The 18,053-nt window shown below is 40.5% G+C and overlaps 1 protein-coding gene and 1 long non-coding RNA gene across 4 annotated transcripts; one reads left to right on the top strand and one right to left on the bottom strand.

Moving 5' to 3' along the window:
* Nucleotides 1–919: 919 nt before the first annotated feature.
* On the bottom strand, nt 920–5,241 carry LOC311040770. 3 transcript variants are annotated; one of them, XR_014600311.1, is made up of 3 exons: nt 4,826–5,241; nt 1,287–4,550; nt 920–1,011 (listed from the first exon to the last, which is right to left on the bottom strand). It is a non-coding gene; the product is annotated as an uncharacterized lncRNA (long non-coding RNA). The 3 variants fall into 3 exon arrangements; XR_014600312.1 differs by having other exon boundaries at nt 935–1,396; nt 1,494–4,550; XR_014600313.1 differs by having other exon boundaries at nt 935–4,550; nt 4,826–4,935; nt 5,033–5,241.
* Nucleotides 5,242–12,682: 7,441 nt separating this feature from the next.
* ddx4 (DEAD (Asp-Glu-Ala-Asp) box polypeptide 4) lies at nt 12,683–17,594 on the top strand (the record flags this gene model as incomplete). The annotated part of the gene is made up of 14 exons (XM_084050962.1): nt 12,683–12,689; nt 12,833–12,886; nt 13,105–13,140; nt 13,230–13,265; nt 13,352–13,494; nt 13,586–13,738; nt 14,335–14,489; nt 15,014–15,143; nt 15,574–15,740; nt 15,824–15,969; nt 16,295–16,394; nt 16,487–16,757; nt 16,854–16,961; nt 17,568–17,594. 14 exons carry the CDS (start codon nt 12,683–12,685, stop codon nt 17,592–17,594), a joined length of 1,533 nt encoding a protein of 510 aa, XP_083907088.1.
* Nucleotides 17,595–18,053: the final 459 nt, after the last annotated feature.

The raw sequence follows: 18,053 nt of genomic DNA, 5'->3' as shown, positions 1-18,053 counted from the left end.
AGTAACATTTTGAACACAGGCCTTTTACTTGTAAGTTACAAGTAACAGGCCTGTGTCCAAAAGTGTACAAGTTGTAACAGAGTATTGATACTTTTACTTAAGTAGAACATGTGAGTACTTCTTCCACCACTGGTTATAGTTGCTGCTTTGATGCTGAATCAAAAAAAGTTTAATCAAGCCCTAAATGGGTCTATAAACTGAATACTAGCTGAGTTCTAACTGAGTTATTTTCCTCTTTTCACCTACATATACCTAGTCTCCCCCAAAACCATGGGAAATTAAATATATTTTTTATTTTTTAAACATTTGTTTATTGGATTTTGACTGAAGCATTTCTTGCATGCATATCAAAAACATATACCATTGCATTGCCTCATATATAGCCCAATCAAGAAAAGAGAAAAAGTTACTTTAGTTTTTTCCCCCTCAAATGAAAACACAAAGGACAAGAGTCTTGCAAGACTTACAAGAAATAGGATAGGGAAATTAAATATTTTTTGTTGACTTGATACATAACTTCGTATTGCACTTACTGAAACCTGGCTGCCCAAAGAACTAGAGTCCCTCTATACACTGAATAACTATACTGGTGTTCACTTTCATAGGGAGAAAATAGGTGGTGTATCGCTTTTTTGGGGTTTTTACATAATAGTATTCAATTCACTAATAGAGCGGCAGGCTAGTATAGAGTCTGTCTTTGTGGAACTCTCATCTTGCTTTTATTTTGGTGGTAAAAATGTGATTATTGGTTGTGTGTGGTCCCCTGATACTGACATTGATAACTTCTCTGATGCCTTATCTGTCATGTTAGATCTAATCACCAAGGAGGGTAAATTATGTTATCTGCATGGAGACTACAATATACATTTATTTGTGAGTGAGAAGCACATACAAACAGAAAAGTTTGTTCATACTATGTTGTAAGCGCCCTCGATGTAAATGATGAAGCGGATTGGTTTCAACGGGTGTTTTTATTTTTCTTTGAAGCACCATGGATCAACACCGTGAAAACTATGAAAGAGGAGAATAAATACTTTTACAAATGTATCAAAAATATTTCATAGTTTCTCAACAATAAAAGCAGTGCATTTGAAATAATTACTTCAGTACAATTCAACAATAAAATACTTCATAGTCGATTGTATTCAGTGATTCAACACAAGTAAAGTCATTTAGCATAAAACCCAAGCAGACATAAAGCAAAATGCACCAAAACCAAAATATCAAAGACCCAACAAAACAAACAAAGTAAATAACAAATGAAACCCAAAACAAACAATCCTAACCTTGCTCCGGCTATCGAGGGGCTAATAAGTTGTTTGAACGCCACCTGGAACCTTCATTCATCATCGTCACCCATCATAACAGTTGCCTGTCAAAACTGATCACAGCGGCACTGTGGAAAATACAAACTGCTCAGTACACTGAAGCTACACATGTCTGGATTCAACGTTTATCGAAATAAGATGCGAGGCATTTCTAAACAAACATACCGTGTTGCTTTGTGCTAGGAGCACACACGCCGTCTTCCTCTCTGGACACAGACTGAGTGTGAAAGCGTGGAGGCGTGTGAAGCGAGCTAGTTTAAGTGCGCGCCGGTGCGGTGACAGGACGTTTCAAAATAAAGGTAACCAAAAGTACAGGAAGTGTCAAAGTAAAGGTATCCCAAAATAACGTAAATAAACAGAACTTCAAACCACAAATAATTGAAGTTAAAACAGCAAGTGTCCCCGACACTTACACTCCCCCCAATCATGTTACGGGGTAACTTATTCTGAGCGAAACATGATTCATAACAAAACCCATCGTTTACAGGCTTTATTTCTTTGAAAAGCCCACTATGCTCCACCCCAACACGGTTCTTTTGGGCGAAGGGATTGCTGTTATCATCTCAGGTGATGACCTTGAGAGGTGCCAACACTATTGGGCAGTAATTTCCAATCAGGAGGCCGACTTTGCAGTCTTGAAGTGGCTCTCTGTGGCTCCTCTGTGGATGACATGAGAACGGGAACAATACTTGAAGTGGCTGAGGCTCTTTGAAACACAGTGTGCGTTGTAGCAGTATGGACCTCCTGATCCGAATGATTATCTGTGGAGGTGGACTCCGTCGCCACTTCTCCCACAGATTTCTTGACTCCGTCATCATGTAGGCAGGTCGGATGTCGTCGACTACACACTCTGCAAGTATGTCTCTTCGTACATTCTTTACTGCCATGTCCCCGCCTTAGGCATCCGAAACAGAGATGGTTCTCAAAAATGTATGCCTTTTTCTCTTCCATTGGTTTATTTGCAAACACGGGACAGGTAGCGATGCCGTGCGCTTCCTGGGCACAGATGGGACAGGTGAATGAGGGTTTGAAGTTTGAGTAGTTATTCTGGGTACTGGTATGGAAAGCCCTGGTTTTTCTCGTTTGGTCATCTGTAGACTGCTGATGTACCAAAAAGGGAGAGGCGATGGGGTTGCAAACTATGTTTGCTTCTGTCTGGATGTACTTAACAAAACATGCAAAGTTTGGGTAATCCCCAGATTGATCCAGTTCCTTCACCACCACTCTGCTCCACCCACGCACAAACCAGTCAGGTAATTTTTTAAGTATTTTATGGTTTTCCTCACAGTCATTCAATATGGAGAGTCCTTTGATGTGTGGCATTGCTTCAAGACAGCTTTGTAAAAAGTCCGAAAATTCTCTGAGTGCAAAAGGGTCCTTTGGGCTGATGTTGGGCCACTTCATTACTTTATCTCGAAAGGCCTTTTGCAGGATAAATGAGTTTCCATATCTTTCTTGTAGAACCCTCCAAGCTCCCTGGTACGCGTCCTCAGAACTTCTGTAAAAGAAGCCTTCCACAGCCCTGAGGGCTTCCCCAGCTAAGTAGTGTTTTAAATAATACATCTTCTCGCTAGAGGGTATTGGCTGTCGATCTATCAATGCCATAAAGGCCATTCTCCAGTCCAGAAACTCCAATGGCTCACCGGAAAATATTGGTGGCTCTGGGGTGGGGAGACGATTTATACTTAGTGAGCTTATGAGTGATTGCGTGAAACTGTCTGTATCCAAAGTAGCTGCTGTATTAATGGGCGTTTGGGATGTTGTTGGCTTTGGGTTTGAATTAGGGTGGGGACGTGATGATGTGTTGGGGGGAGCAGAGGGTGGGTTGTTGCAGTGATCAGCAGCACCTTCGAACTGTTGGTAAACTTGAACCCGTGCTGCTGCCACTCTGATGTCCCTTTGCGCTTTAAGTTGCTCTAGCTTTATCTTTGCCTCTTGTAGTTTGGCTTCTTGGTTGTGGATCTCCTGCAATGCCTTGGCCGCTTCTTGTTTGGCGGCGAGATCTGCTTCTGCGTCGGCTCTTTGGGAGGAAGTGCTGGATTGATGGCTGGAGTTGGATTTCGAGTCGTCGCTGTGTACTATGGAAAAGGGCTTAGGAGGGTGTAGAGGATGAGTTCCACGGGACTGCGTATGGTTTTCGGCTTCGTCTGATGCGTTAGAGACAACTGTTTCTGTGTTTGTGTGTCCGAAAATTGAGCCATAGTCTCCTTTATTCAAGGCCATCCTGATGCGTGTTTTTGCGAGTTGCTCATTGAAGGGTTGATTAATAGTTTGTAAGTGTTTTTCCACAATTTCGTTTATTTCTGAGGTGACAATACCACAGGCGTCCATTTTCTGTACGATGTCAGGAGTGGGGGTACAGTTGCGTTGGATTGATTTGTAGCATTCATTAATTGCAGTGTGTAGGGTTTGAATAGCCTCTTTCATGTCACAAAGATCCTCCTCTGAACAAAATGTTTTCAACGCTGTTCGAATGCTTTTGGCAGATTGCACCCAGGTGTCATATGCTTTGGTAAATGCTTTCAGTGGTGCACTGGACGCTCCCTCTTCAGGTTCATCAACGTCCAGTGTGACAACTGTTGGCTTTTCTGGATTTATAGGCTGCGGCATGTTAACAGTCGTCTCAGAGGTTGACATTTTTAAGGATTGTTTGAACACTTAACACTTTAGAGGGTATTGACATTCAGAGTATATACACACCATAGACCATGACACAAGGAAACTCCAAACAAACTTTGAACCCCAATAAAGAATGATATCAAACACATTTATCACAATTTATGTGAAATGACCCATTTAATGTTCAATGGTGCATTCAGTAGGCCAGCTCTGTTTGATTAATACCTTATACCAGAAATAACACATTCAAAAAAAAACTTCACCTTTAAAGACACATTGGATTTTCCCACATTTTTTTTGTTTTGTTTTTTGTTTTTGTTTTCTTCTTTATTGTCCTTTTTAGAACCTTGAGTCCAGCAGTGAAATGTAGGTAAAAAATACCTCTTAATAGGTAGGTGCTGTGATGTGAGTGTGACAAACTTGTGAAGATGGGCCGGTGGATTGAAGCACAGGGTGGCTGTAGTTGAGAAGAAGGTGTCGACGTTGAGTTGCTTCAGGGCCAAGTTTTCACTGTAAGCGCCCTCGATGTAAATGATGAAGCGGATTGGTTTCAACGGGTGTTTTTATTTTTCTTTGAAGCACCATGGATCAACACCGTGAAAACTATGAAAGAGGAGAATAAATACTTTTACAAATGTATCAAAAATATTTCATAGTTTCTCAACAATAAAAGCAGTGCATTTGAAATAATTACTTCAGTACAATTCAACAATAAAATACTTCATAGTCGATTGTATTCAGTGATTCAACACAAGTAAAGTCATTTAGCATAAAACCCAAGCAGACATAAAGCAAAATGCACCAAAACCAAAATATCAAAGACCCAACAAAACAAACAAAGTAAATAACAAATGAAACCCAAAACAAACAATCCTAACCTTGCTCCGGCTATCGAGGGGCTAATAAGTTGTTTGAACGCCACCTGGAACCTTCATTCATCATCGTCACCCATCATAACAGTTGCCTGTCAAAACTGATCACAGCGGCACTGTGGAAAATACAAACTGCTCAGTACACTGAAGCTACACATGTCTGGATTCAACGTTTATCGAAATAAGATGCGAGGCATTTCTAAACAAACATACCGTGTTGCTTTGTGCTAGGAGCACACACGCCGTCTTCCTCTCTGGACACAGACTGAGTGTGAAAGCGTGGAGGCGTGTGAAGCGAGCTAGTTTAAGTGCGCGCCGGTGCGGTGACAGGACGTTTCAAAATAAAGGTAACCAAAAGTACAGGAAGTGTCAAAGTAAAGGTATCCCAAAATAACGTAAATAAACAGAACTTCAAACCACAAATAATTGAAGTTAAAACAGCAAGTGTCCCCGACACTTACATATGTATTCTAATTGCTTTTATCCTTTAATCTATATAACAAATACTTCAGCTACCAAAGGGCAAGTCAGACTCTCAAGGCATATCCATACAAAATCAATTTAAGTGCCAAACTCAAGATTATAGAGTAAAATAAGTCATATTCCATCGCTATAAAATCTAAAATATTAATATGAGTGTTGAATGCCTCTAGTCATCTTCCATGTTTTTCTTTTTGTCTTTATGCCTCAACTTCAATGTTTTCTGAATGAACATTGTGAAGCAGATGTTTTCTTCAGGTACGGTGGAGGTTCTGGATGCCCACCTAGTGAACGGCTATATGACCCCCGACATGGAGAGTAGCAGAGAGGTGGAGAGTCCACTCCCTACCCTCAGGAAGTGGCCACCGAACAAATAAAGGGGAAGAGCCAGAAATGATGCAGTCAAGATCCCTCTATTTGAGGGATTCACAGTGGTCAGCGTGGCCTGAGTGCAATGGCTATGCCTCGCTCTGGGTGAACGTCCTTGGTGATCAACATGTCTCCCCTAACAGGCATTGCAGCAGCATGATAGACATCTCCAGGCAAGAAGTAAACACAGAATGTGTGAATGATTGACATAAGCTCTTGAACTTGAAGATAAAACAAAACAATTTTCACCCACTTCCTTTGCACCTGTAAACCTGTGATGAGATGATAATAAAGTTGATTCTTATTCTGACCTCGTCTTCTGTCTTGTCTAGGAAGTCCATGCTGCACTCACTGTGGTTGCTGATGGCTAATTCAGAAAGAGCCTTGTAGCTCAGACCTCTTCTCACTTTGCTGGATGTCTCATGAAGGTAAAGCTGTGTTTTACTCAAAGTATTCTAATTTGTTGATGAACACTGCCTGTAGGGCTATATACACTTTACATACAAATGTAGACACAAACCACCTGCTCTATTTTCTGGCCCCAAGGATGCTCCCCAGTTCAAAGTCCTCTATGCTGAGTTAGTCCTGCAAGTGGCCTTGCATGCTATTTACTTCAACTTCAAGTCTGAGTCCTGGAACACAAAACCTTGAGCCTTACAAAAGCGGAGCCATCCTGTACCGTGCTTTCACAGCCCTCATCTACTCTGAACTCAAGTACGTGGTGGTGTACTGAGAAGTGCTCTTTGAGAGACCCAGATGGACAGGAGTAATGTTTTGTGCTAAGGACAAGTCAACTCCAACATTGTGTTTATAGGTTTATAGTCATTGGTTTGGGCAATACCCACACTGGCCACATGGTGGCACACTACATCTTTCAACCCCTGGTAAAACTCTGATTTCAGAATTCTTAAGATCTGGTACTGTTTCCTTGAGGTTTGGGGCATGTGACAGTTGAGAATCTGATTGCTCTGTAACTTTTCCACTCTCTAGCCAGCATGGGATGCTTTGCAAAAGGCATACAAGCCATGAATAAATTAAAATGCTAGTATATTTTATATATAATATTTTATAGAGTAAGTTTATTTTGTGGCAGTTTGTATTTCTCACATGTTATGTGATAGCTTTAAGTCCTTGCAAGTTAAAGATGTTCAACAATAGACCTTTTTCACAGCAGCCTTATATTATTATTATTATTATTATTATTATTATTATTATATTATATGTACTTGCTACTCATTGAGTGATTGATGCTGATTGATATTTTGATGTTTAATAAAAGTATGTTTTACACCATTTAGTCAATGTTGAATAGTTGAAATACACCACAATGTGTTGTGAATGAGAAATAAGATAATGAGTTGGAGAATTCTTATCAGCATGTTGTACCTGTTCCTTTTGACCCAATGTTTTTTTCATTCTTCCTCTAAGTTCTAGACTAATGTATGTAAAATCACACAATATTTCAAAATGTAGCTTAACTACATTTTATCATTTCAACAATGCTCTTGTCATTTTGATGCTTTTAATATGTGGCTGAGGCTTGGGTAGGACACCTGTTAAATATCATAGAACTCTCTTTCACAGTAGCTGAAACCTTCTGAGGACAACAGACAAACTGTGAGTGGTTATTTAGTACAACACTACAGCAGTGGTGGAAAGTAACTAAGGTATGCACATTTAGTACTCCAATTTTGAGGTACTTTTACTTAACCAGAGTATTTACATTTTTGATACTTCCTACTTCTATTCTAGTATATCTCAGAGGCAAATAATGTACCCTTTACGCCAGTACAATTATTTGACAGCTTTACTAGTTGCTCTGAAGATTTAAATAGAATTGTCTTTCTGTAAGACATGCTAGCAGGCAGCAGCATTCGTTAAGTTTGTTACTTCAGCGCAGTGGTTTAAAGTAACTAAGTACATTTACTTTATTGTACGTAAGTACAATTTTTTTAACTTTACTTGAGTATTTTGGAAATACTCAAATTGGAAATACTTTTTCCAATTTCCAATATTTTTACTTCTACTCCACTACAGAATGGCGGCCGCAAAACTTTAGTTACTAGTTACTTAGTAGATTTAGAAAACATTAACTGATTCAGTCCTATATACATTTCCGGCATTTGAAAATAGCAGATCTACAAGTTCTACAAGCTTGTAGATCTGCTATTTCCAAAACAGTTTGATACATTAGAAAACTTGAAATGGGACATTCTGCATAATTAGTACTTTATACTTTTGGTACTTTAAGTACAATTTGAATTCCAGACTTTTACTTGTAACAGAGTATTTCTACATTACAGTATTGATACTTTTACTTAAGTAAAAAAATGGAGTACTTTTTCCACCACTACTTCACCGCCACCGTAGGGAAATAGTATGTTATATTTTGTCTAATCTTGCCCAAAGGGACGCCAGGGTTAATAATGTGGTTAAAGCCATACTGTAGGTTTTAGCTTTATAGTCCATTTAATTCACCCAACTGACGTTTATGGTGTGTTTTCTGATCTGATTCTGAATTGGTTTGTGATCATAATAACTGGTTAAATACAGTGGTGTAAAGTAACTAAGTACATTTACTCAAGTGTACAGATATTTTCAGCAGCTTGGGCCCTGCCAGACATAAAATTACTCTTTTGGGTTTTGAGCTAAAAAGTTTGGGAACCACAGGTCTATATAGTTTCAAATTGATTTTTTTTCTTTTTAACAATGTTATTCATGTATTCACAACTAACTATTAAATCCAACACGAAATGTATTTTTATACAACTTATAGTAATAGTAGTTTTAGATAGTACTCGTTTTAGAACCACTCGTTTTAGAACCACTGTTGCCTGGCGACGATCTAACCAATCAAGATGCGACCAAGCGGCCGGGCTACGGAAGGGACGCGATCACATCGGTTATCCCGCGATATGTAGGGGTTGTGCCAGGGGCGGGACTAGCAGCACTCTGCTACTTGTTACAGGTCAATCAGCCTGTCAATCATCGCCGCAATGCAGCAGGGGGCGTGGCAGGGCGGGTCTAGCAGCACTCTGCTACCTGTTACAGGTCAATCAGCCTGTCAATCATCTCCAGTAAACGCTGCGCAGTGACACACGTGCAATTGATTAAGACAGCCTTCTTTTCTCTCAACGTTGAAGAGGTAAGGTCTACAGCGAAAACAATGATATGATGAGGCCTAATAATTAATGCATTTATTCACAATTTGCACGACTTGGTGTCCAAATACTTAATGTAGATATGATTAGAGAGTAATTAGTAAGGACTGGAGTTTGACTCGAGTCTTTTGAAATTATTAAGTTAATGTAAACGTTGATGTCATAGAGGCCGCACCACCACGTGGAAGACAGAATGGCGTCCGCAACACAACTTTAAAATGAAGGCCTAATTAGCACTACAATAATTTACACATGAATAAATTCAGACATGCAAAAGTGTCACTTTTCAGCTACAGTCACCTTTTTTAACCCAAATAGGGCAATTGTGTGACACCTGACCCGAAAGAAAACAACATGTTGTCACCTTTTTCACCTCGGGGCTGTTTGCATGCCTGTTAAAATTACGTTAACATTATAATATTTGTAAGACCAGGGGAGAAGACGCGATATCATGAAGCCTTGTTCCAATAAAGAAATATAAAGGGTACTTACCTACTTAAACTCAAACACAATGGAAGGGTTAAGTAAAAAAATGTCAGTACTTCTTCCACTGCCACGATCACCACGGTGAACAGATAATATAACAGTAGTCGCACACTCGTCCTCTTAATGATAATGCGATGTCTAGTTTTTAGTCGGCCATCCCACCCATTTCCATAAATTACATTATATAAAACAAAATTCCAGAGGAATTAAACACAACCCAACATTTCTACAAACGAAGTCTTTAGGGTATGACGTTGACATGGAAACTCGCCATTAGGGCTGATTTTACTACATTCACTCGACGGCATAACCTGAAGAAGAGTCTTTGGTTTGATTTATGTTACATGCACATTGCATCGAGGCTACGGGTGTGACTGCTTCAATATGCTCTATGTACAGCAGCCATATTGGAAAGAAATTGGGCCTCTTCTACACCAGTGGGTCTCAAAGTGTGGTCTAGGGACCCTCATGGTTCCTTGAAGAGGTTCCAAATTGCCTCTTTCAGGTGTGTACCTCTCAGAATTATGGGGGTCCTTCAAATTAAAAGTTTTGAGAACCACTGTGCTACTAAATGGAACAGAGCTTTCATGTTCATATGAATCATTGGTAACACTTGTTAAGGAAGTAAGGAAGAGGCCCAATTTCTTTCCAATATGACTGCTGTGCATAGAGCCAATGACCAATGACAACTGATGATTAAGTCAACTTAATCTGGTCTGATAAAATAACACTTTAAACTCAACAACGTGTAAAGATCCACAGATTGTAGTCAATCCAGGTTGGGTCTTCATGGGGAGATTCTCTAGTACGTTGGTTCTCAACCTAAGGTACAGGGACCCCCTTGAGAAAGTTCCAGGGGGTCCCCAGCGAAAGTATGGGGTTGAATTTCACTTATTTCGCCAGGTAGAAGTTAACCCAATGGGAGAATGTATAAGAATGACTATTAAGATGATAGGTTTCTCTCTTTCCACTGTTATCTCCCCACAGACATTTGTAGAATTCTATACTAAATCTGATCTAACAATAAAATGTTCTTATGGGTGTCTTTGGCACAAAATCTTGTCAATTGGTGGGCCGCTGCCTAATATCAATGTGGACGTTCTTGACATGAAAATGTTTGAGAAATACTGCTCTATGAATACATTTTACGTGTTTGTGTTAAAGATTGTTTTTCTTTTTCCTTTTTATTATAGGCTAACAACATTTCTTTAGAAAGACTGCTGACAACCATGGCCGACTGGGAGGAAGAGGTAACTTAAGATTGAGAGAACTTAACTGTCCTTTTTGAAACATTGAGACTCAGTTGAAATCCTAACAGGTTTCATATCTGTGTTCATGTTTACAGGGAACCAGCACCGGTGGTGCATTCACCAGCCAGGCTTCAAGCAGTGGTGGGTTTACTCATAGCAGCTACACAGAAAAATCCTGACTGTTCTATGACAGTGTAAAATGGACCCATAACTATCTGTTAGATTAACTCTCAGAGTGTTACTGTATATTGCCAGTAATGTAGACTTTTTTCTTTAAACTAGTCATAAAATAGAACATTTCTACCAGCGACTAATGGAGTACTTTCATGTATGTAACAGTGGGGGTAACATATTGTTATTATCAGTTGAATGTTCGTATGGGTGACAGTGATGGACTTTTGTTTATTTTTAGGAAGCTCCTGGAAAGACAACAGAGGTTTTGGAGGAGGGGATGACAGCAGGGGTAAGTGTTTGTTATGGGAAATGTGATTCCTTAGATGTTGTTCTCCACCACTGGGTCTGGGCCTAATATGTAGTTGCAAGAGGTCTGAATGGGCTCAAGTACACTTTTGATAGAGGGACATCAGGTAGTTGAATGTCTTAGACTATGCACAAAAAACAGACAGAATTAAACTTTGCTAACAGGTCTGCTCCGAGTTGGCGCTCTACGCCTGTATGCACAAGAATAAACGTTCGACATTAGATGTCATGAACTAAATGGAGGTTGCGTGTGTTTTACACAGGCCGTGGAGGAAGAGGAAGGGGCCGAGGGGGACGAGGAGGAGGATTTAAGAGTGAAGGTAAAAACACATTTGGGCTGCATACAATTATGTGATATACTATTGATATTACTGCGCATGATCAATAAAGACAGTTGCCAATAATCTATTATCAAATCAAGCATACTGGCTGTTGGTGAAGAGCACTGAGGGCTATCACAGCAGTTCTGCTTCCACCGTTAGGGTCAACGTCATGTTATACATTTTGTACTGAAAATCATGGATTTAAACAGACATTTACATACAGTCCAGTCGAGAAAGTTCTGCTTTCACCACGCAGTAACGATAACTAATTGTTGTACTCGAACCATTAAACCCTTATGCATTTTTTCAATATCTTTCACTCTGTGTGCTAAAATAAGTCAAATTGGAGTGCAATGTGTGAGTGCATCATGATTACATTATTCTGGAATACTATTTTCCAGTCTCATGAAGCCCTACCATACATGTGACAATGACATTGTTCCTCAGCACATCGATAGCTTAAATATAGCTAAACCTTTGACCTTTCTTTTGCAGGAGCTGATGAGAACGGAAATGGTAAGTACTAGTAGTCATTTTGGAGTTTCACTGTTGGCACTCAATAATGTACATATTTATATTATTGTCTGAGTTGTGTATTTTGTTTGTTTAGATGGCGGCAGTAGCTGGAACAGTGGAGGAGGTGGAGGAGGCAGTAGCTGGAATAGTGGAGGAGGCGGAGGAGGCAGCAGCTGGAACAGTGGAGGAGGAGAAGAGAAAAGAGGACGAGGAGGCAGAGGTAAGACAGGCTTTAGCTGATAGTTCTACATGTAATTCACACTGGTGAAGCAGCTTCTTTGATGAAATCCATGTGAAAACATGCATCAAGATTCAAGAGATTTATTGTAACAAGGATGTACAAGTACACACTGTTAAAAACTTATGTTGGGGAGGTGCTCCAAAAACACAGAAATAAAAACAGTTCATAAATATCAATACGATGCTTAAATAAATACATTAAAAACAGTAAAAAGACTAAGATCAGCATACAATGCAAAGTAACACCCCAGAAGTTTAACGCATAGACTCATTCAGCAGTATAATGGCCTGTGGGAGGAAACTGTCTTCCAGTCTGCTTGTGCTGGCCTTTATACTCTGGTACCTCTTCCCAGAGGGCAGCAGATGGAAAAGTCTGTTGTGGGGATGTGTGGGGTCCTAACTAAGATAACCATTGAAAACGGTGGTTCTTACATGTTAACACAATAATATTTGTATTTCACAGGAGGCAGCAGAGGAGGTAGAAGTGATGGAGATGATGATGGAGGATCCAGAGAAGGTAATGGTTGATTAAACTAGATGAACTGGGTTACTGTGGCAATGGATCGTATGGATTGTCCATAAATTATTTGCTATTGAACTGATAGTATTTTTCAATATGTAATGGGATTCCTTTCTCAAGTAGCTAAACTATTAATGACCGTTATGTCCTTAAAGTGAATGATGGAAAATATAATTTATTCTTCCCAGGGTTTGGAGGAGGTGGTCGTGGAGGAAGAGGAGGCAGGGGAGGCTTCCGTCAAGGTATAGTTTTATTCAAAACCCAACTTAAGTTAGGGTTTCTGCAAAGTTGATATGTAGTTGAAGTGTAATGATATGACGAATGTCTTTTAAGGTGGAACAGAAGGTGGAAGTGAAGGTTCTGGAGGAGGTAAATGAACCATGATACATAACTATGAAATGAATTACTGAGTCATGTTCATGAGTGAATGTCAACTGATGCTTCTTGTGTTATGCTGCAGGATATCGTGGCAAAGACGAAGAAGTCTTTTCCAAAGGTAATTTGTGTGAATCAGCTTCCATGTTTGAGTTGGTCAGCTTTCATTGGGAAACATGCTAAAAATGTAATTTTGTGTATCTGTAACAGATTCAACAGGAAACGCTGAAGATGGAGCTGAAGAGAGTAAGTAAATGTGTCTATTGTGAACACACTGAAAGCTTGTCTTTTCTTCTATGCCTTCGTCAGTCTAACCTCGTCCCCTTCCCCAGGACCGAGGGTGACCTATGTTCCTGCAGACCTCCCTGAGGATGAAGAATCCATTTTTTCCCACTACGAATCTGGCATAAACTTTGACAAGTATGATCAGATCATGGTGGATGTTAGTGGCAGCAACCCACCAAAGGCCATCATGGTATGGATCTGTTTGCAGCGTTCTCATCTGTTAAGTAGTGGTGAGTAGTTTTCTTAGACGGCAATGAAACCCTGTTTGTCTCCATCTTCAGACATTCGAGGAGGCTCAATTCTGCGAGTCCCTGAAAAAGAATGTGAGCAAGGCCGGCTATGTGAAGCCAACTCCAGTGCAGAAGCATGGCATCCCCATTGTCACAGCAGGCAGAGACCTCATGGCTTGTGCCCAGACTGGATCAGGCAAAACGGTAAGATTCAGCTGATGCTTTCATCTATAATGACTTGTGGTTCTGGACAGGACACATTGTTCGTTGTAGGGGTTGAAAATATGTACATCAGGTGGTGTAATGCAGTGGTTCTCAAACTTTTTCATGTCAAGGACCCCCAAATTGACACTTATTAGCCTGCGGACCCCCATTTGAAAAGATATGCCAGATATGACCCCATAAGAGAAGATCTTTACGGCTCTAGCAGTGATTCTCAACCATTTTAATTTCAAGGACCCCCAGTTTGACATGCATTAGGTTAAGGAGCCCCATTGAATGACATTTCTATCTCTGGGACTCCAATTTATATTGTAAAATCAATGTTAATTTAACTGAGAACGGGTCCATTTGGTTCCATTTGTACACTGAGTTAAAGACCCATAAGGGTCCATATGGTTTACTATCCATCATTTAGCTGGGGACCCCCTGGAACTCCCTCAAGTACCCCTGGGGGTCCCCGGACCCCACTTTGAGAACCAATGGTGTAATGAACCACCACATTCCCTCTGTAGATCAGGAAGTGGAGGTGAGCTTGGTTCCCTGTCAGGGAGGATTGTAATGTGTTTTCCTCCCTACAGGCTGCCTTCCTGCTGCCAATCCTTCAGCAGCTGATGAAAGACGGAGTGGCAGCCAGTCAGTTCAGTGAGCAGCAGGAACCTGAGGTGGTGATCGTTGCTCCAACCAGAGAACTTATCAATCAGATCTACATGGAGGCTAGGAAGTTTGCCCATGGGTGTGTTTTGTCACATTAGTTTGATGTTTTGCACTAGCACATGGTAAAAATTAGTATCCGCACACTCAGATTAAGTTTTAGGTGTCTTTAATGGAGATGAACAGCAGTCTAACAAGAAAAACGGATGCATTTCGGCACGTAGGCTGTCTGTGTTCCTAACTACTATCTATCAAGCGGAAGTGGCATACATTGATGCCTTGTGTGTGTTTTAGTTGTTTACAGTAGACCATTGATCATAATTATATTTATTTCATTGTTTATATTATGTCTATTATCATTAATTGCTTTTAAATGTAGCAATTTGATATTTGGTTCAAATATAAAGCTTGTTACAATAACAAAATAACCTAATTATTATTACATACAGTAGCTGTTCAGTTCAGATCATACAGCTGTGTCTCATTTGTGTAGTATGACACGGAAAGTAATAATTTGAGTCAGTAAAAGTGCACACTGGCCAGAGGCCAATTAAACATGCCATAGTATATTAATGAACATATTTTTTTCTTGTCTGACCTGTGTAGGACATGTGTGCGTCCTGTTGTGGTGTATGGTGGAATCGCTACTGGACACCAAATCAGGGACATCATGAGGGGGTGCAACGTGTTGTGCGGGACTCCAGGAAGGCTGTTGGATATGATTCAAAGAGAAAAGGTAATGAAGCCCTCCATTAAGTATTGATGGCAGTGAACCAATTCAGTAATGATGGCAGTTGGCAGGGAACCTTTCCAGCTGTTTGACATAGTTCAAGGCTTGCAACTATCGCTTATTTTCTTAATGATTATTCTATCAAGTGCTGTTTTTAATTATTCAAATAATAAATGAGCATTTAAAAATATATATTAAATGTATGCATCTATGAATCGATTAACCACATGAGCATATGTTATTCTTTGTCACACAATTTTGAATTTGTTTTAGAAGATTTTTGTCTATAATTATAGACATGCATTAACTGTTTCATCCCTACTTATATTGTTGAGATGCCTTGTGTTTATATAAGTTACGACTGACGGTTAAACAGCTGAATTTGACCCCAGGGAAAATAATATATATGCTATAATAACTCTGCTGTGCCCTCAAGGTGGGTCTCGGTAAGGTGCGTTACCTGGTGTTGGATGAAGCAGACCGGATGTTGGATATGGGCTTTGAGCCTGACATGCGCAAGTTGGTGGGCTCTCCTGGTTTACCACCAAAAGAGGAGCGTCAGACCCTGATGTTTAGTGCCACCTTCCCTGAGGACATCCAAAGGTACAGTTAAGTAATAATAAAGGTTGTACTTATGTGAAACTCCTCAATACCTTCATTTATCTGCATGTTGGCGTTTTTTACAGGCTGGCTGCTGACTTCCTGAAGGCTGACTACTTGTTCCTGGTTGTGGGGGTGGTGGGCGGAGCCTGCAGTGACGTGGAGCAGAAGTTGATTGAGGTCACCAAGTTCTCAAAGAGAGATCAACTAATTAGTGTCCTAAAGACCACTGGTAACGTCTCTAACCTCACTACCTCCCAGTCTCTACTGTTAAGCCATTTTAAACAAAAATCTTAACGGCAAAAAAGGTTCAAATTAATCGTGCCTTCATTAAGTCACTCTTGCTCCACAGGTTTCTGTATGTGTCCTTTTGGCACATGCACATGCACTTGCCCCCGCACACTGCTTATACACTGATCCTACTACATTAACTGATATTTTTCTGTTATTTGTAGGCTTATACCTGAATAAGCCTATTGTGCCTGTGTCTCCCCTTTTTGTAACAAACATATGGCAATAACTAAACAATGTGTTGCTTTTTGTTGGGGTTTGTGCAGGAACTGAGCGTACAATGGTGTTTGTGGAGACGAAGAGACAAGCCGATTTCATTGCAACGTTCTTGTGTCAGGAGAAGGTTGCTACCACTAGTATCCATGGGTAAGTGGTGGCTTGATGCAATGTTTCATTTTTTTTCCCCCAGCATGCTCCTAAGCAGAGCAGCATTTGACCTGTTCTGTGTCTTTTGACAGTGACCGTGAGCAGCGTGAGCGAGAGCAGGCGCTACACGACTTCCGCTCTGGAAAATGTCCCGTCCTGGTGGCTACCTCTGTGGCTGCACGAGGCCTGGATATACAAGATGTGCAGCACGTGGTCAACTTTGACCTCCCCAAAGGCATTGACGAATACGTCCACCGCATCGGGAGGACCGGTCGTTGTGGCAACACTGGGAAAGCCATTTCCTTCTACGATCCTGAGAACGACAACCAGCTGGCTCGCTCCCTGGTTAAAATTCTCTCTAGTGTAAGTGACCTGACTCCTCAACACACTACCCTGACATGCCTTAAAAAGCACAACGCCAGCCGTAACAGTTCCTATTGGTTTGAATGTAATTGACAGGCTCAGCAGGAGGTGCCTGCGTGGCTTGAGGATTCAGCGATGGGCGCCACTGGAACTACAGGCTTCAACCCAGGAGGGAACACCTTTGCTTCCACCGACTCTAGGAAGGTAATGTATTTGTAATTCACTGCAATGAATGCAATAGAGTTAAGGTTTCACTGTATTTATAATTCACTGCAATGAGTGCAATAGAGCAAAGCTTTCACTTTTCATTTGTGGGGACAAGTTTGACTAAATCAACATTCTAACACTGCTTCTTTTTTTGCCCTCAGAGCGGAGCTACCAGCCAGCCACAAACAGCTGCCCAGACTGGAGATGATGAGTGGGAATAGATTGCAACTGTCCTGATAGTTTAACATAATCAGGCGATCGGAGATCTCCACCTACTGATACGTCTGGTGACATTAATTCAGTGATTAGGCTATAACTGTGTGCAAACAATTTAGAAATGTGAAAAATAACAATTTGATGGTATCAGGATTAAGTAGTGGGCGTAGGCTTGTTACTGCTGGTTTCCACCGGCATCCTAGTCCATTCAATTAATTTAGATTTCCCCAGACATATCGGTAAGCGGAGATCTTTGATCATCTGGTTTTGCAAGACTATTATCCTACAGTTTCTTTCCTTTTTGTTTATTTTGTCAAAAGGTTAATGCATGAAGTGTGCAGTTGGTTTTCACATTGTGTTTGCTGAATTTGTTTAAATTGGATTCAGTATGAGGCCATGGCTCCTGTGTCCTAAAATGTGCCTTAATTTTTTTTGTTATCAGTGTGTTTTCATTTGATATGCTGTGGCCATCTCGGCTATTTCTTTCGCCATTATGGTTTTGTTAACCATATTGTTGTTCATCTTTAAATGTAATTGAAAATTCAAAGCATTATTGTTATGAGTGTATTTTTATTTGATATGCTGTGGCCATCTCACAGCCATTTCTTTCGACATGGTTTTGTTAACCTGATTGTCATTCATCTTCTGTGTGACATTGTGTCAACTTACACAATGAAAGTGACGACAAGAATGTGTGGCGGTGGACAGTCAAAGGTTTAAGCAAGCTCACAGCATGGTGCGAGCTTATAGATCAGCCATTTTTGGTGCATGACACCTGTGCGCAACTACGTAAATCTCAGGCCGAAGGATAATTAATAGGCAGCTTGGTTACACCTCACATTGCAGCGGATGTACACCCTGATATTTTCTGCA

The sequence above is a fragment of the Gymnoscopelus microlampas genome (genome assembly GCF_963454915.1).
Source record: "Gymnoscopelus microlampas genome assembly, chromosome: 24".
NCBI lineage: Eukaryota > Metazoa > Chordata > Actinopteri > Myctophiformes > Myctophidae > Gymnoscopelus > Gymnoscopelus microlampas.
This window is presented reverse-complemented; position numbering and strand designations above follow the sequence as displayed.